Here is a 17,743-nt window from a genome sequence, read left to right as displayed (position 1 = left end):
TCAATAAATGGTTAAGCAGTATGAGAAAGTGGGGGAGAAAAGTTGGCAATGGTAGAAAAAAAGTCATCAAATCATTAAAATCAAAACATTCAAATCATCAGAAAATTCAGGATGGCTTAGTTAGTTTACACTTAAAATTTATCAACTGTGGCCAGATGACTTCCAAAATAAACACTGGGAATCAAAGTTCATGTCTTACTTTTGAACAGGAAAATAACAGATAATGGAAAATTTGTGGATGATAAGGTATTAGAAAGATGGACACAGCTAAATGTTACATGTTTCCTTAAAAAAAAAAGGAAAGAGAAAAAGCAGGGAAATTATAGATTAGTCAGTTTAATTCAAATTCCAGGAAAACAGGGAATATATTTTCAAGCTAGTTCTAAATTGATAGAAGGTATGAGAGACTGTTACTGAAGTACCTAGGTGGAAGAACTATACACATTTAGGTACATAGAAGGTCATGACTGGAGAACAGAGAATAGTTAATTTGGAAAATGGTGTTCTACAGAGCTCTGTTGTGATCCAGTGTTCCATGCTATATTCATCAAAATTCTGGATGATAGAAGAGTGAGGGTATTCACTGAATCTTCAGATAATACTAATTTGGGAGAGGCTGCAAGTGTGTGGGAAGATAGAGTTAGAATTTAAAATTAGTTTGACATTTTGGAAACATGACTTGAATGAAGACAAGATGCAATTTGTTAGGAACAGTTTGGCAGGAACAACCAATGGCACAGATACAAGTCAGGAAGCAACTGGCTAGGTAGCAATTTTGTAGAAAAAACTCTGCAGGGTACAGTGGATCAGAAGTAGGACATAAATCAGCAGTGTCATGCTGCTGTGTAAAATGCTGGGATGTATAAATGGAAGCATTCAAGATGTTCTCACAGTAATACTCCTAAATTGTTCAGATAAAAACTCTGAAATACTGTAACCAGTTCTGACATAAGCATCAGGAAACTGTAAGAAAACTATAAAACAGCATTTAAAAGACTGAAATGTGATAGAATTTGTAATTAAAAGGGTGAACAAAGACTGTAACCTGATCCTGATGGCAGAATTGCTTTTGTTTTGTCATAGTGTGCCTTATCTTCTCCTTGCCCCTCCCCTAAATTGATATTGACCTCAGTGAAATAAAGATGTTCTAAAAGAATTCAGTGTCACGTTTTGAAAACCTGCATTATTTTATTTATAACACAGAATTAAGTTAGCACAGCATTACCTTCTTGCCAAACATGCTGCATTTGGCAAATTCAAGGCTGTTACAAAGGATTTCTTTTCATCTGTGGCTGTTCTTGTTTTGCCAAGGTTACATTGTGTTCAGTGGCCCACGTCGGGCAAACGGCATCCAAGGACTGCGATTTATTATCCAATCTGAAAAGCCACCACACTATTTAGAGAGCAGAGTTGAAGCATTCCTAAAAACTATGGAGAAATGCATAGAAGACATGACAGAAGAGGCCTTCCAAAAACACATCCAAGCTTTAGCAATTCGTCGTCTAGACAAACCAAAGAAGCTGTCTGCAGAATGTGCTAAATACTGGGGAGAAATCATTTCCCAGCAGTATAACTTTGACAGAGGTAAGACAAATGGTAATTCCTTTAAAACTGAATGCTCTAGTCTGCCTGCATTTGTGACTGTTGAGTGTCATATTCATTTGGGAACAACTTAAACTTTTATACAGCCTATACATAATTTACTGTCTTATTTCCTGTGATGCAGTCAGATACACACTGACATTCCTGACAGTACACACATTCATAGGAACCCTGTTTCTCTTTGCATTGTGCAGTTATTTTGAGGGAGTGTTGACAGAGGCAACAGCAGGTATCTTAACTAACATGCAATGTCTCAGCTTAGAGTGGATTTGAAGAAACACTAATTTCTTTTGGTTTTTTCATCTGTGGTGCTTTGAAGGTTATAGGTTTGTAGGAGATGAAATGAGATCCAGCTTCTAGTATTATTACTGAAAATAGACTGACATTTATTTACTGTGTGGTCCTACATAGTATTTAAGTTGTATTTGTTTAAATACTTCTAAAATTAATTTAAAAAAAAATACTGAGATACATTACTAATACTGTTAGACACATTAGTAATACAGTTTCTAACATTATAAAAAAAAAAAAAAAAAATCAATTTAGGTACAGATCAGTTTTTCCTGACAATTTAATGTCTCGACTCTTATTCACAGCTGTAATTTTCTGTCTTCATGCATAATATGCTTCCTCCATAAAACTCATTCTGTATTCTGTGACTTCTCTTCTGCTTCATGTGTACCATATTGCCTTTCCATGATAGCAAATACAGTCTTTTTGCTTCACGATGATTCACTGAGCTGTTTAATAATGAAGAGTTTTGACTTGTCATCTAGCTTGGTGTAGAGAGAATAAGAACTACTGAAAAGTTTCATGCCTGAGCATAAGAAGTGGAATGGAAATTTATCATTCAAGTACTTTTTTTTGTGTCTGATGAAATAGTGTGGTATTTCTCAGCCTTAAGTGTTTCTGTTTATACCATAATTGGATCAATTATAATTGGATCAATAGTATCTCTCTGGAATTTCTTACTGCTAAGTCTAGCCATATTTTTAATACCTAAATCTCACTTATTATTTCCCTTGACTTTTATATCTTTAATTCCCCTCTGCCCACTAGTAATTTTATATCATTAATGATTTTAATATGACTAGGATTGTCAAAATCCGAAATTTGTATTCCATCCTTAAGAAGTGGAAGGATTTTTTTGTTTGTACATTTTAAATATTACTACTTTTACTGTTTTCTCCCAAATCTTACCTAGTTTTCCAAACTGTATTGTTTGTATTTTTATGTATTTTATATATATATATATATATACACACACACAATGTATTGTTGATTTTTTTATTTCCTCCATATAGAACTCCATATTACTTACAGCCTGCATTACAGGCTTGTTCGTTTTCTGTTCTCTTGCACGTGTTTCTTCCTTGATCTTCTTGCTAATCCTAAGAAAAGCAAGAACACCTACAAGAAACCTTTCTGCTTAAGCAGCAATGATATTAGGTGATTAGTCTGTGACAGTTTAATTAATATGAAGGAATGTAGCAACTGAAGCACATTGTCCCCAGATATCTTAAAGGTGTGACTACTTCTTAAGGGGTATGTAGGCACTATTCCTTGACATTTCTGTAAAAGTATGTCCTACCATCCTGTTTCCTAACTGTGAATAAAAACCATCTATAACCAGTCTGCATTAGATATGTGTAACTGATTTGAAGATAATATACAAGAGTAGGCATATCTATTTTAGCTGTGCAATCGGTATTCTTCAAACATGCATTTTTCAGTAAGTCAAATCAAATAGACTTATTGAAGTATAATTTTCTGCCAAGGTTCTACTGACATTTTTAGTGAAGCAAGTATTAACTCAAAAGATAACAATGAAAAGCTTTTCATTTGCAGTCAATTACAGCATCTGAATTTGAAAGAAGTATACTTTGTATAAGCAGGGTGCTAATAACCAGCTGTGATCTGCAGACTTTCTCTAATTTGTACTATTGTTGTGCAGATAACATTGAAGTGGCTTATCTGAAGACCCTGACCAAGGATGACATTATACAGTTCTACAAGGTAAGTTAGTCATGCAACTAAAATGTTACTTAGAATGAGATGGAGGTACAATTGAATCTTACTTGTGCATGCTCTGAAGGGATATACTGACACCTGTTTTAGGTAGATGATAAAATGAATGCAGGTATCTTTTATTTCCTGAATATTACTTAGTTTAATAGCAACTGTAAAAATTGCACAGAATTTTAGGGTTTTGTTGTGTTTTTTTTTCCTTGCTGGCTCTTATTCTTGTTTCATTTATCTTTTCTTTATGAATATAAAATGTGCTGCTCTATGACCAAGCCTGGACAAAATTGCAAAAATTTTTCTTTTATCTTCTTCTTCAACCAGTCAGTGATTCAGCTTATTTTACAGGCATGAATTGTGAATGAAACAGATAATTTTAAAGCTTTGTTCAGTGTAAAAGTAAATCAGTAGGGATTTTTGTTCCTCTAATGGTTAGGCAGAGCAAAGGAACAGCATAATGATGCAGTAATTGTACATTTTAACTCAGATGGATATCCAATATAAGTGATTCAAATGTGTCCCTGTCCTGTCCCTGTTATCCCCCCACCAGTATAAAAAAAATTTGGACATCATTCTTTCTGGTTTTTTATATGTTGTAGACAATGGTATTTCACTATATTGCAAAGTGCTCATGGAGTTTATTACTTTTGGAGTAGCTGGTAGCTCGGAGAGTTCTTTGGAAAATCAGATCGACTTAATTCTTCAGAATTTATTATTGGATGGAGAAATTTCTGCCCATGAAGAAGGATGGGCATGTGTATGTCTGTCTTCTTTTTTCCTCTGCTGGGCAGAGGGGGTTCTTTACTTTTAATTTTTTTAATAGTACAATAGCATACATGAAGTCATGCAGCAAATGCAAAGTTAGTAAATGGAATTTCAGTACCTGTTGTTTAATAAATGAGAACTTTTGGATGCGTATGCATATTCTGGGTTTGTAGGAATCTATACTATTTTGCTTACACCAATGCTCAGCATTCCAGAGCAGAAATAACAGGCTAGATTTGTGGGCTAGTCCAGCTGAATTTAATGGTTGTGTTCAGGGTGATGTGCTTCCAGAAGGCTGCTAGGAATTGAAAGTTCTGCAGAGATTTTAGTTTGCATTCCTGGTACTATGATAGTTAATGGCTGAATTTCTATTACTTACAGTTTTTCTGAGTTCCAAGCAGTACATGAATTGCTTAACTTGATGGTAAAATAATTCAAGAGTACTGTATGGATGACTTTTAATAACACTTGAAGGCACATCCCAAAATTCATCCCCCATTTTAAGGCCTAACTTAAAATTTAAATGCTCTCCTTCTTTTTGCTATTTTATAATGTCTAAGGAATACTTCCTACGCCTGAAGGACTTGATATTTTTTACTGTAGGTGCTGTTGGCAGTAGATGCTCCCAGAAGACACAAGGTATCAGTACACGTCCTTGCAAGGGAAATGGATTCCTGTAAGTATTGTGCTGAATATAATATTTAATCAATTTCTGTTCCTGCAAGTCATAGTTACAGATAGCCATGTTATATCTTACAAATCCACTGTAATAAAAACTCAGCTTTGGAGATGATATACTCTTTAGGGGAAAAAGGTGTACTTCACATGGGTGCTTCAGATTTTTTGTTCATTTTTTAGACAAGTTTTTCAGCTTACCAATATTTTGAAGTATGTTGATAATAAAACAATAAGTCCTAAAATAACACTTCTGTTTTCAAGCCAGTATTTTAAAGCAAACATTAAACTTTCTAATAGTCCTGCAGGGGAGAAAAACCCCCAACAGGCCCAAAATTAGAATATACAGTTATCAATCCAGTGTGAGCATTTTTTTGCCAAGCTAGCAATGAATGTCCACAATAGTATTCAAGCACCCTCAAAGGGGAAAACAAACAAAAACAAAAACCTCTGGGAATGTCAAATGTTTTATTTAAACTTAAGAAGGTCAACTTTTATTTAGGTTTTGTTTTGAAGTAATATAGATTGGTTGTGCATTCTAAACTGTATTATTCAGTTTTAGAATTCAAGAAGCAAAAGGCTAGAAGCGTTTCTGGTTAATATGAATAAACTGAGAGGAAAAACTTCTAAGGTTTCATTTGTAAATCTTTTACCATTTTATACTGAACTTAAATTCCAACGTGCATTTGTTTGCAAAGTCAAAAATATTAAAAGCTTGTCTGTAGTACAGAGAGATGCAGATCCTGCGTGCATGTCATGAAAACTCCCTTCTGCCTCAGAAGGATTGGTTTTTATGGTAGTGTAGAAATTACAACTTTGCAGCTGAGTAAGGAAGACTTGCTTCAAAGCACCTTTCCAGTTTTCACGACTGGTAATTGCTAAATAGAAATAGTTCTAAAACTTTTCCTATCTAGAGGAGACTTCTTAAAGTGTAGTAATTGCATTGCCAGATTGGGTATTACTTGCTTGGAATGGTACCTTCCCAAGAAAATGGTGAGCTTGCAAGACAACCTGACAAGTGGTTACTTACAGAAATTATAACAAGTCCTAAAACAACTCCCCAGTCCTAAATCTTTTAATCTGGCATTTGGCCTCTCTTATGCCATGAAAAAAAAAGATACTAGAAATGCAAAAATAAGTTTTGGGGTAATTGGAATAGGACATGCATGGTTATAGGCAGGGAATACTTGGGCTTGCTGTCCAGATTTTTGGTACCTGGAGAAACCTGTACACTTCTGTAGGCATGTCCTTATCAAATGATGTGCTCTTCTTGCACTGCTCTTGTACGTACCACTGGCATTTGCTACTGTTCTCATAATTTGTACTGAGAAGCAGTTTTAAGTATTGACTGATCAACAGATTAGCAATTTTTATTTCTACACTGTCTTTATGTGTGAGTAAAATGAATAAAAGCCACTGCCTCAACTCATGTTTTCAGATAAAATAATGAATTAATATCTGTATTTCTACAGACAGACTTGTAATATAAAAGCAAAATGTTTATAAAACCTTATTTAGTCATACTTCAAAATTTAAATATTTAATTTTTTTTACTTTAAATACTTAAATAAAGGTGCTTTGTTTAGATACCTGTCTTATAAGAGAAAACAATTTATCAGTTATGTAAGAGATAGTCATTAAATTATGGTCCCAAATTAATTTTGCTGATGTTAAATAGGCCCTGTTGTTGGAGAATTCCCATGCCAAAATGATGTGAACCTGGCACCAGCACCACCACTACCACAGGTAAAAAGAAACAACACACAAAAAAATTCTTAGCCTACATTCTTAATCTAGAGACTCTAGATTCTTAATCTGAATCTTTTGTATCATTAAATAAGAATTTATAGGGAGAAACAGACCTCTGGAAATTGTTGCTGTCATGGGGCTGATGTTTTAGCTCTTTTGTACATGCATTTTTGTCCTCAATAATAACGGGGATTTTCCTGATTTTTCTTTTTACCAATTTGACCATTTTCCTTGATTCTCTTTAGTCCTCTGAAACGAAAGCTAATAGTAGTAGTAAACTGCACTGGGTATCTGCACTGTGGATTAAATACAGGTGATTATTGTCTGCAAATACTGATTTCTATATGATCAGATGAATCAGGTGTCAAGATAGAGATGCATATGCATCAACAAATTTATCATCTTTGTTTAAAAAAACCCAAACAACCCACCAACCCCAAAGCAACAGCAAAACCAACTATTTGGTCATTTTCTTAAAGTCTAAAATATTAATGCACATTCCTGTCAATGTGTTTAATTGAGGAGGAAACAATCTGGCAAATTCTGTTCATACAGTATTACAGATTTCTCTGTGGTTGGATAGGACAGCACTGGGCCCTTACTGGACCTTCAGTGACTTTTCTTGAAGGATGGCAGTGTTTGTCCCAACAGGTGATTTAACTTTTCATAGTGTGGTAGGTCTGTGTTCTTCATCAGACCTTACAGGTGAAATAATTGCCATGAGCAGAAATTTCTGTATGAATAGTATGAGGATATATTAGCCATTATGACTGAAATATTAGCTTACTTTGTTACTGCATCTAAAAATAATAGTGCATAGAATAGCTATTGTGGTTATGATCTTACTCTGATGTTCAAAGGACAGGTTGGGTGCTCTGAAGTAGAATGAAAATGAAAAGATCAGCTCTGCATTTATTGGAGATTCTGATGTTATTAGCAATGCAGTTACTGCATTATAGCTGTTTGAAATGATACAATTATCAAACCAGTTGTTTAATAAGAAGTAACATTGTGTTTTGGAGGTTCCTGTAATGTAATAATGAAGTATGAATCACTAATATTGTAGAAAAGAGCAAGACAGGTATATTTATATGTAGCTGTAGCAGCAGTTAAAATGAAAAGCAAGGAATTTGCCACTTTTCTGATAAAAGATACTGAGCAGACTTTTTCTTGCATGCACTTCTTTGCAGCCAAGTGTGATTGAAAATATGACAGAATTCAAGCGCAGTCTGCCGCTCTTCCCACTGGTGAAACCACATATCAATTTCATGGCTGCAAAACTGTGAAGAACCCCAATGGATGAAGACATGCAAATGATCAGTACTGACATGGTTTCAGGGGACTTTGTGATGAACAAAATTATTAAAGATCATTGGGATAAATGGTTCTGTTCATTATGGAAGTCCCGAATTCCTTCTTGGTTCATTTGACATTAGCTGTGTGTTAGGGATAGAGGGTATATAAAAATCAGTTGTGGTCATGTGTCATTTATATTACAGACAACCTGTTAAAAACCAAAATCAACTGAAACAACAATAATAAAAAAACTTGTAGATGCAGTATATTTTTAAAATAACATATCCCTTCAGAATTTCATTTTGATGAAATAACCCTCCAGAGCAAACAAAGTTGCTTGAAATGTGCTTGTTACTCCTGAAAAACACTGTTTAGTATCCCAATAATTGTTTTATTGGGATTTGGAGGGGGTGAGATAAGTAAGTCCTTTTTGGGATGGGGTCAACAATTTTTCTTGAAAATAGAGACTTTCACATTTTTTTGAAGTGACGTGTTGAATGATACTTTTTTAATTGATCCGCAATGCAACCAACATATTTTCTATTTAAGTTTTATGAAGACCAGTGGGGCTGAAAAAAAGGAAATTTGACAACACAATAATAGGTGAGAGAATTGTCTTAATGAGAATAATTGAAGATAAGGGCATGATTTTAATCTTTCTATACAAATTCGGGGACATTTTATATTAAAACTAGTAAAATGCTGGAAACACTTTATTAGTGCATCTTACTTTTGTTAACAAAGTGTTGTCCCAGTCTCTTTCTGTCAACATCCTATTCAGTTTTACAGCATTACTGTGAACTGTCCATTTGGTATATCAAATACTTTCTTTGGTGTCATTTTTTGTTTTCAGTTGCATATGTGCTGATGGAGAATTCAGTCTGTTTTGCCTCAGCTGTTACGTTGGGTCTCAGTCCAGCAAAGCACTCAGCAGTGAAAATACCTTTAAAAACACACGTGTTCTTTACTCAAGAACAGATGCATGTCAAATAGAGGCACTCTAATGAGTCAGATACATCATTATTTTGATGCCTGTGTGGGTCCCTCTTGTCCTTCAGGAAGGTGTTTGTGACAGTGCAGTGCTGGGGCAGCAGTGCTACAGCACATCCTGTGCTTCAGGTTACATCACAAAGGGTTTGCTCCTGCTGCTGGGAAGAAGGCTGTGCAGAACTCAGAAGGATCAAGAATTATGCTGAAATAATGTTTATATTTATATATATATATATATATTCTATAACGTAGCAAAATGATAAAACAGTATAAGGTGTCTCACCAACTTTACTGACTTCTGCAGAGTGGTCTTGTGCTTGGGACAGTACCCACAACGGAAAAGGCAAGGAGCATGAAGTTTTCCTGCCTCTGTAATACATAAAAGAGATGTCACTTAGACAGGAGAGAGTTTTATACTGAAGGTATAAAATCTGCTCATCAGAGGTGTTAGTGAGAATTTGTTTCTTACTAAAAGAGCCTGAAAGTAATGCCCTGATGTGACAGGCATGTGTGTCAAACATCAGAATCCTGGTGTATTCAATAGAGCTGTTCTGTGATTGAATCAATGTTGGTTCTTACATTGGCTCTGAGGCCAAATGAAATGAATGCTTGACAGGGAAAGGGCCTTAAGTTGGGTTTATTTGAGAGTCTCTTCTAACTGAATAAATATGATGCATTTAAAAGTTGTTTTAAAGGTTAATGGTACATGTTTCAGTATCTTTTTAATAAATTCACTGAGTTTGTGATGTAACCTGTTGCCAAGGAAGGCCACTAGCATCTTTTTTAACCTGATGACGAGTAAAAAAAAATAAATACAGACTAAACAAAACCAGTAAAGATGTCTCTGCTCACATTTTTCATGGATCCTCCACATGAGGATTTTTGCCTTCTTGCATTTCACTTTTGTTTATAGTTTTCCTTTAGTAAAAGTATTTGTATTATATATAAAGGTTTTGACAACATATTATAAAAATATATATTTTGGGATTTAGTATTTAAACATGCCACTCTTATGGTGAATATAATGAAATGGCTCCTATTGTGTGTAAAAATAAATATATATATATATTCATGGAAGTACTATCAACTCTTAACAGATTATATAAATAAATTGGAATAGAAGAGTATATAACACTCAGCTCACAAATCATGTTTTCCAGGGGAAAAAATGTATATCCTCAAAATTCTGTGACTGGATGTGGAAACCCATGTAGTTTTCCAGCAACTCTTAATTGCTTTTAAGTGTTCTCCAGCATTTTACAGTTTCTGAGTTTGATATAGCAGTAAATTTTGATAAACTCAGGCATACTAATGGGTTCATTCTAATGGATCCAAAGCTGCAGTGTCTACAAGCAATAAAGAACTACCTAGAATACACTGTAATTCAATTTTAGTGCTTGTTAATTAGTTTATGTAAGAAACCATAAATTATTATTACATAACTGTAATTTTTGCAAGTGCTATTTTAAGCAGTTGATGTGGAATTGGGTGCATGTGACACAGCCAGTATGACAGAGTGCTAGAGTTATTCTGTTTACAATAAACAATCTGAATTTAATGTTTGGAGTTCTTAATTTGTTTCATTTTAATTTTTGCATACTGGTAATGTTACATCTATCAGTCTGTGCATGTTTTTTATTAGACATTAAATGGGATTTTCTGCTATCCAGCTGGACTAGTTTAAGCCATTAAATAGCATTGCTGCAGAAGTGCTCCCAGGCACTTCTCGGGAAGTTTCAGAGGACTTCCCCATGTGGCATCCCATACCTCTTAGGTAGATCCACCTCTGCTGCCCTCTAAGTGTATGAAAAACTTAGTAATATAAAAGTAGAAATATTTGCACAAGACAGAATTTTAATTATCAAATCTGAAACTGTAAATTTAGGACATGGCTGCAGCCAGAGTGAATCTTGCCTAGTGCAGCTTTATAGTGTTGGTTTGGAGAAATTACTTTGCCTGGTCATTTTCTTTGTTCTATGCACACCAAAAGACTGCATTTCAAAAGGTTAGGAGTGTGTGATTGTTAAAGTAGTAAATAATGTCAACTCTGACAGCATAAAGATACAAGTCAGCAGGCCCTCCTGCTCTTCTGAGGGGACTCCTTGAAGTAATACATGACAGTGAGCAGCCTTAAGAGAGACAGGTTTTGTCCTTGGCACTGGGAAGAGTGGCTGGTACTCTCAGGGGGGAAAGAAATTCCAACAGCCCACCTGGAAAATAACTCATCCCCAACACCAGGGCTTTGTCCACTCCCAGTTGTTAGGGGTTGGTGTAAGTCTTGACTTACTGACTTTACTGTCTTAAAAAAATGAAGCTATCCAAATCTACTTTAATACTGTTAGCCATAAAAGAATGCTTGAGCTTGTTCAGTTTATTTAAGCCCTTGGATGTGAGCAGCCCTTATTGATAATGTGTTCCACAGTGTAATCATAGCATCTGCAAAAGTGTTACACACCTTTTTAACTTCATTTATTGTTATCTAGCTCTTGTTTTAAAACAGGATCAGCAGAACTTTACCTTTTCTTTCCTACTTAACTGGTTAGTGTGCTTTTACTGTAGGTCTGCTGTAAAGTGAAAAAACATCTTTTACATTTTTGTACATTTTTCCCATGTTTTTTCAGTAGGTGACCATTGAGCTGACATGGTCATCCACAGTGACACTGAGGCCTTTGCTTGAGCTCATACCTAACGTGATGCTCAAATCCAGTTCTGAAATATTTGGTTTGCAAGTCAGTTTTTAATATTGTTGCTAATACAAGGCACCTCTGGGTATTTTAAAGCCAGAAGAGATCAGAAAGTCAGGCCCCTTTTGTACCTTGGAATTTTAAAAGAAGCCTATATAGATTTTGCTGAAAGGCTTTTATTTGAAACATTTCTATTTACCATTCAAAGAATATAAGTGACAGTATGTGATGTGGGTGGAATATAATGGTAATGGTGAAATTTGAATTGCAGTTCAAAGGAACAAAGTGTGTAAGGCCTAAGGCCCAGGAGATTGTCACAATTAAATCAACTTATTTGAACTCAAGCATGTAAACAGAATTTAAGAAAAATATTTATGGCTTTCTAAATTAACATTTCTAAGCCCAAGTGCAGCATTAAAAGATGTAGACATCACACTGATGAGCATTTGGCACTGTTAATTTTTAAGGCTGTCTTTAGTGGTACAGTGCAAAATTCCTGATTAAATTACTTGACTGTGCAATGGATGGGGGAATATAAAATGGATGGGATTGCTCCAAGTGCAAGGAAGTGACCAGGCTTAGCCTTTGGGAAACTCCAGGGAGAGGCATCCAAGTTCAAATCCTGCATCTTCCTGAGGATTTGCCACCACTTTACTGGGTGTTAGATGTGCTTCCTTCTGCATCGGATATCTGTTACAGATTTTCACTGTCTGCTCAGCTTCCTTTTCAAAAAGGGAAGCAAGGAATTGTGCTACTTGTCCAGTGACTACCAAAGGCATGTAGAATTTCACTGGAGCAGCAGCTGGAACTCAGGACCCTTTCCAGCCCTCCCCTCCACCCATACACAGAACTGGGTGTCCTGTGGTACTTGTAGGCTCAAACACACATCTGCTCTGGTGGGGAACACTTACAGAATCAGCACAGGTTCCACAGAGGGGAATGAGGAGGTCCTCAGCCTAGGTTAGTAACCTGGAAAGTGGGAAGGATAGGCTAGGGAAGAATCTAATAGAAAATGGAAATAAGGTTGATGTTTTGGTAACTTCAGCTAACCACTGTGTTGTGTATAGAAAAGCATATATTTAATATGAATTCTGTTGTAAAGGATGGACTCCTGTGATGGCAAAGAAGAAGAGCTATTTGTGAATTCCAGGCAGATGTAGGAGACCAAAATTAATGCATTTTAGATGGTTAAGGCTGAGTCATTTCAGAGCATGTGCAAAAATGGTATTGTGGGGTATTGAATGTAGAAAATCTGATTGTGCAAATGTCAGTGAAAACTGAGGCAGCCCTTTGAAAATGAGATTTAAGATGTGATGCCTTTTAATGTACAGAGATCTTAGAAATTTCCTGAATACTACTAAAAGTGGTGCACTTGACAGGGCAATGTTGGAACTAGTTTAAAACACCAGAAAGTTTCAAGAGTCTGAAAAAAATCTATGCAAATAATTCTGTTAACAGATTATTTCCAGGTAAGATTGTAGGAAGAGAAAGTAATAGTGACAATTCTGTGTCATTAAATGTATTTTAGGAACACAGGAATCTGTATGTATAACTGGATCAGTCATCTCCACAAGCTGATTGTTTAGTTCTGCTATTCTGTGTGTCACCTTCAAAGGTGGAGATGGCCCTGCTCACCTCGCCTTGCGTGACATCTTCCTGGCCAAGGCGAGGCGAGCAGACACTGCCATTGTCACACCAGCCCAGAGACACACTGCTGTCCCTTTAGCAGTGGCACACACTATGTGCAGGCAGCATGCATGTGCCCTAGGATATTTTTTCTGTGATTAGAGTTTGTCTTCTAATCCTGGGAAGCTTTACCCATGAAGTTAAACAAAGATGGCACTTACTGTATGTCCGAGCATGAAGAGCCACCCTGAGCTGCTGCTGGAGCTCAGCAAAGTGGGAGATTTAAGCAAGTAAAACTATTGCAGAAATAATATGAAAGCAGGTGCTACTCAACTGCAGCAGGAGACATCTGCTGATGTATGCACAACATGACTCTATTGCTGTGAATAAGCTCAGAAAAATGTACCTTATGCAGCCTTTTCCTGGAAGTAGGAAGAGTAGAATATTTAAGAGTGGAATAGCTTGTAGGCTCTGTGTAACTTGAAGAATGCATATATAAAGAATGCTTGTAGTCTGGATTGTTCACTTGAGTTTAAATGTCAGTAATTGTTAGTTTAAAGATACTATGAATGTGAAAATGCAAAAGATTGTATTAAGCTCAATGTATACAAAGTGTAAGTGTGAGCTGGGGTGCTGGCCCACACTGTGAGCCACTTCATAAAAATAATGTTGAAATGGAAGATAATGCATATGAGTTGCATGCCATTTTGCACTTCTTGTCTGATAATCATGTCTGTCTGTCATGTCATTGTGTAAAAATTATAAATTCCTGGAGAAAGAGGTCGTGTTACTCTGTGAACTACCAATGCACAACTGTGGCGCTGTACAGCTAATAATATGTGTTAGGCTTTTTTTAAATGTTGAATTGAGTATTTTAGAGTTAAGACCTTAATTTCAGGACACCTTGTAGCGTCTAAAGAATCCTAAGTTTCTTTGAAAGCAACAGAATAAAATTATCAAAATTTCTCATTGACTTTTTTAGCTCTACATTCTCTACCCAACAGACAGCAAAAAATTAAAGGCAGTTGAGATAATTGATAACTAAATCCTTAAGCTGGCCTGACAGCTGGAGTAAATGTGTTGCCTTGTAGTGGATTGATAGCCCTAGATTACGGAATATGTATATTTTAACAATGGCTTTGCATAAACTCTTGGCTAGTCATTTAAAATAATCTTAAATACTTTTTGAATAGCTAATAGTCCTGGAAGTCTTGTAACATTGATGTTTTTCTTTTGATCTGAGATCAAAATATACAGGATAGAAATATTACACAAGTATCTATATATAGATACATTCTTTCTTGGATAGAAATAATCAGAGTCCCATAGTTTCATTGATTGTTGGACTGAGCTTCAATTTGGCAGTGGTGTCACAGAGATCTGTGACAGAGACGTGTTACAAAGATGCCAGAGGAGCTGCCTTGCTAATCCCCTGGAGCCACCATACAGCATGCAAGCAAAACAATAATGTCTGTCTACTTTTGTGAAGTATGCATTTGTAGTGTCATGAATCTGGCACTTTTTCTTAAGCTGAAGTAAATAATAAACCTTCTCAAAACTCTGTGGAAAGATTTAATAGATCTGGTTGACCACCAGCTCAGCAGAAGCAATTGTTCAGAAAATGGACTGCAGCTCAAAATGAAAGCCAAGTGTCAATTTATGTGTATAATAAGTAAGACTATAAGGGATAGCACAGTCAATAAATTATTCTACTTAGGCTGGTGGTAATTTCTGGTACACTGAACATGCTGAGGTGCCCCCAGCAGCCATAGCAGAAATGTCCTGGCAAGACCGTGCACAGTCCTGGTGCTGTGGCATTGCAGGAGAGAGTGTCCAGTTCAGGGAGCTGTAATGAGGATGGAGAGCACTGCAGTGCCCACAGAGCCACAGCAGCTCTGCAGTGTTTGTGATGTCTCTTCCTGGTCCTGAAAGTGAGAATGGCCAAAGCTACCAGGAGAGGAGAGTAATCCTGCCTTTACTGGCCCCTGGCAATCTCAGATGCTTTGGGCAAGCGTAAAGTTCTGTCCTTGAGCAGCAACTACATCGAATGACATCTCCTTACTCAGCAGGTCTTTCCTTTGGTTCGATTTAATGTTACATGTTGCTGCCTTTTTCTTGTCAAAAAGGAAGTTCAATTATATCTCCTCTTTTGCGGTATTTATAGTGCATTAATCAGTGCTATTTCCAACCAGTTACCTGTGCCTGCAGGTAACAGATGTGCCTGAGTATTTGAAATTGCTTGTCACATCTAGTTCTTCATCTTTGAAATGAACAACAGAACTGGGTGTTTTATTTATGGTGATGCAAGAGAGTGAAAGACCTAAGGTATGAATTTTTGGGTCGCTTGTTGAGTCTTTAGAGCTGGCACTTCCCAGAATATTTTTGAAAGTCAAGTAGAAGTGACTTATTGGACAGTAATTGTTGAACTCTTCAGTGCCATTTTTATAGTAATAAATAAAGGAGCAGGACTGTAGGCTTAAATTTTCAGAGGAATGTTCAAGTTCATGATGTAGTCATACAATAATTAGTTCCTGCTGTTTGACCAGGCTAGGGTAAGGGAAAATTAGGAAAGGAAGAGTTATTTTTGGGGGGGGGGTTGGTGGTTTTTTGGTTTGGTGTTTTTTTTTTTTTTTTTTTTGGTTGGGTTTTTTGGTTGGTTTTTTTTTTGTTTTGTTGGGGTTTTTTTTTTGTTTGGTTTTTTTTTTTTTGTTAGATTTTCTTATCTGTTTCAAAGTTGAAAATATGCTATGCAAGAAAAGAAGTAAAATTTAATATCTTAATTTTTAGAAAGTGTAAAGTTTTTAAACAGGTATATTTTAATTTTTTAATGAGAAGCTTAATTTTAATTGCTTGGAAAACAGCATATACTTCAGAGTAAAAACGTCAGCCTAAATGATATACCATGAAACAAGAAGCTTTTGTGGTACCTTTCTTTCACACTGAAATTAAAATTCTTCTTGGTGCTATACAAGGTTTGCTGTTCTTCCCTGTAACAATGTGAAGAGTTGTACATCTCACCGTTATGCATGAAAATTATTTCCTTCGTTCTGCAGATTAAAATCGTGTTTGTACCATTCTACAGATAAAAACCCAAACGGAACTTTGAATGCTTAATCAGAGAAAATAAATCACTTTTCAATGGCAGAACTAGTCCCGGTGTGTATTTTCTAAGGAGCAGGACGGTGTGACGACCGTACCTCCACCGGCTCTGGCCTCGCGCTGCCCGTGCCCTTCACTCCCGGGCCTTCCCAAGGCCTTTCCAGGCCGGGCCCCGGCTCTGCCTTCCCCTCACGCCGAGGGGCCCGGCGGGGGCAGCCCCGGGAGGCTCCGGGCGGGCAGCGGCGGGGCCGCGGGCTCCATTTGTCAGCCGCCCCCGCCCTTAGGGGTACGGGCGCCCGTGAATGACCGGGGCCGCCTGAGGCAGCACCGAGCGCGGCCGCCGCTCTGCCCTGCGCCCCTCGCGTGGCGGGCGCGCCGCGCCGCTCTCTGAGGGCAGAACTGAACCTGCCCAGGCGGCCGTGCTCGGGCACTGCTGGCACTGCGACAGCTGCCGCTGCAGGGACACGATGGAAACAACAGCAGTTTTGCCTGCGGGGCAGGCTTGAGGGAGAGTGGCGCACAGGGAAACAGAATGGCCGGGTCTGTCCCGGCGTTTGGCATAACGGGGCCTTGATGGTAACGTGCTCGTAGCACAGACTGGGAGGTGCAATTGCCAGGTGTTCAAGCGAGAGAAAGGTCACAGCGGGACAGCTTGCGTTCAGTGGTACCTGGCGGCACCACCGCGTTATCTGGCGGGGGACAGCCACGGGCCCGTCACGTGCAGGACGCGTGTGGCCGAGCGATAAGCGGCCAGCGCCGCCCTGCCCGTGCTGCAGAGCAGCGAAGCGCTGAGGCACGCCCTCGCTCCGGCCTCGCACGGTGACAGACCCACTGCCTTTTCTTCCCGACCAACCCCTCCTCGTCTCCGATCCACTTCTCCTCCGGCCAGACTCAGTCCTCATGTCCTCAGCCATTTGTTACCTGCCTCCTTCAGCCCATGTGTGATCAACAGCCCACACCCTCCCGCAGCTCCCGGGCTCTCTGTCACAGATTAATGCTCACCAGCTCTCATGCACTTTTCTCAATGACGGCTTGGTCCCCAACCTCTTTGTCCTTCCTTCATTACATGTATTGCTGAAGGCACGTTTTGTCTTTTGCCTTGGAGTAGGATAGGATAAGCAGGGAAGTCACCAAGAGCTGTGGAGGACAGCCTTTTTGTTTTCATCTCCAGCCATACAGCACTGCAGGTAGTGATAAGGTGCTAAGATCCATCTCTTCTCTTAATGTGGCCCTTA

The 17,743-nt window shown here is 37.7% G+C and overlaps 1 protein-coding gene across 6 annotated transcripts in view; it reads left to right on the top strand.

Annotated features, from left to right (window-relative positions):
• The window catches only part of IDE (insulin degrading enzyme), a 52,829-nt gene extending 42,172 nt beyond the window's left edge, over positions 1-10,657 (top strand). For all 6 annotated transcript variants that reach the window (XM_053948774.1, XM_053948773.1, XM_053948768.1 and 3 more), the window contains 5 exons: positions 1,312-1,584; positions 3,557-3,618; positions 4,993-5,065; positions 6,743-6,810; positions 8,004-10,657. In XM_053948774.1, the coding sequence (XP_053804749.1) occupies positions 1,312-1,584; positions 3,557-3,618; positions 4,993-5,065; positions 6,743-6,810; positions 8,004-8,099 (572 nt within the window). In that variant the 3' untranslated portion in view covers positions 8,100-10,657. The remainder of the gene's footprint in view (positions 1-1,311; positions 1,585-3,556; positions 3,619-4,992; positions 5,066-6,742; positions 6,811-8,003) is intronic.
• Positions 10,658-17,743: the final 7,086 nt, after the last annotated feature.

The sequence above is a fragment of the Vidua chalybeata genome, chromosome 8 (assembly GCF_026979565.1).
Source record: "Vidua chalybeata isolate OUT-0048 chromosome 8, bVidCha1 merged haplotype, whole genome shotgun sequence".
Taxonomy (NCBI): Eukaryota; Metazoa; Chordata; class Aves; order Passeriformes; family Viduidae; genus Vidua; species Vidua chalybeata.
The sequence above is the reverse complement of the archived record's forward strand: the minus strand, read 5'-3'. Positions and strand labels throughout refer to the sequence as shown.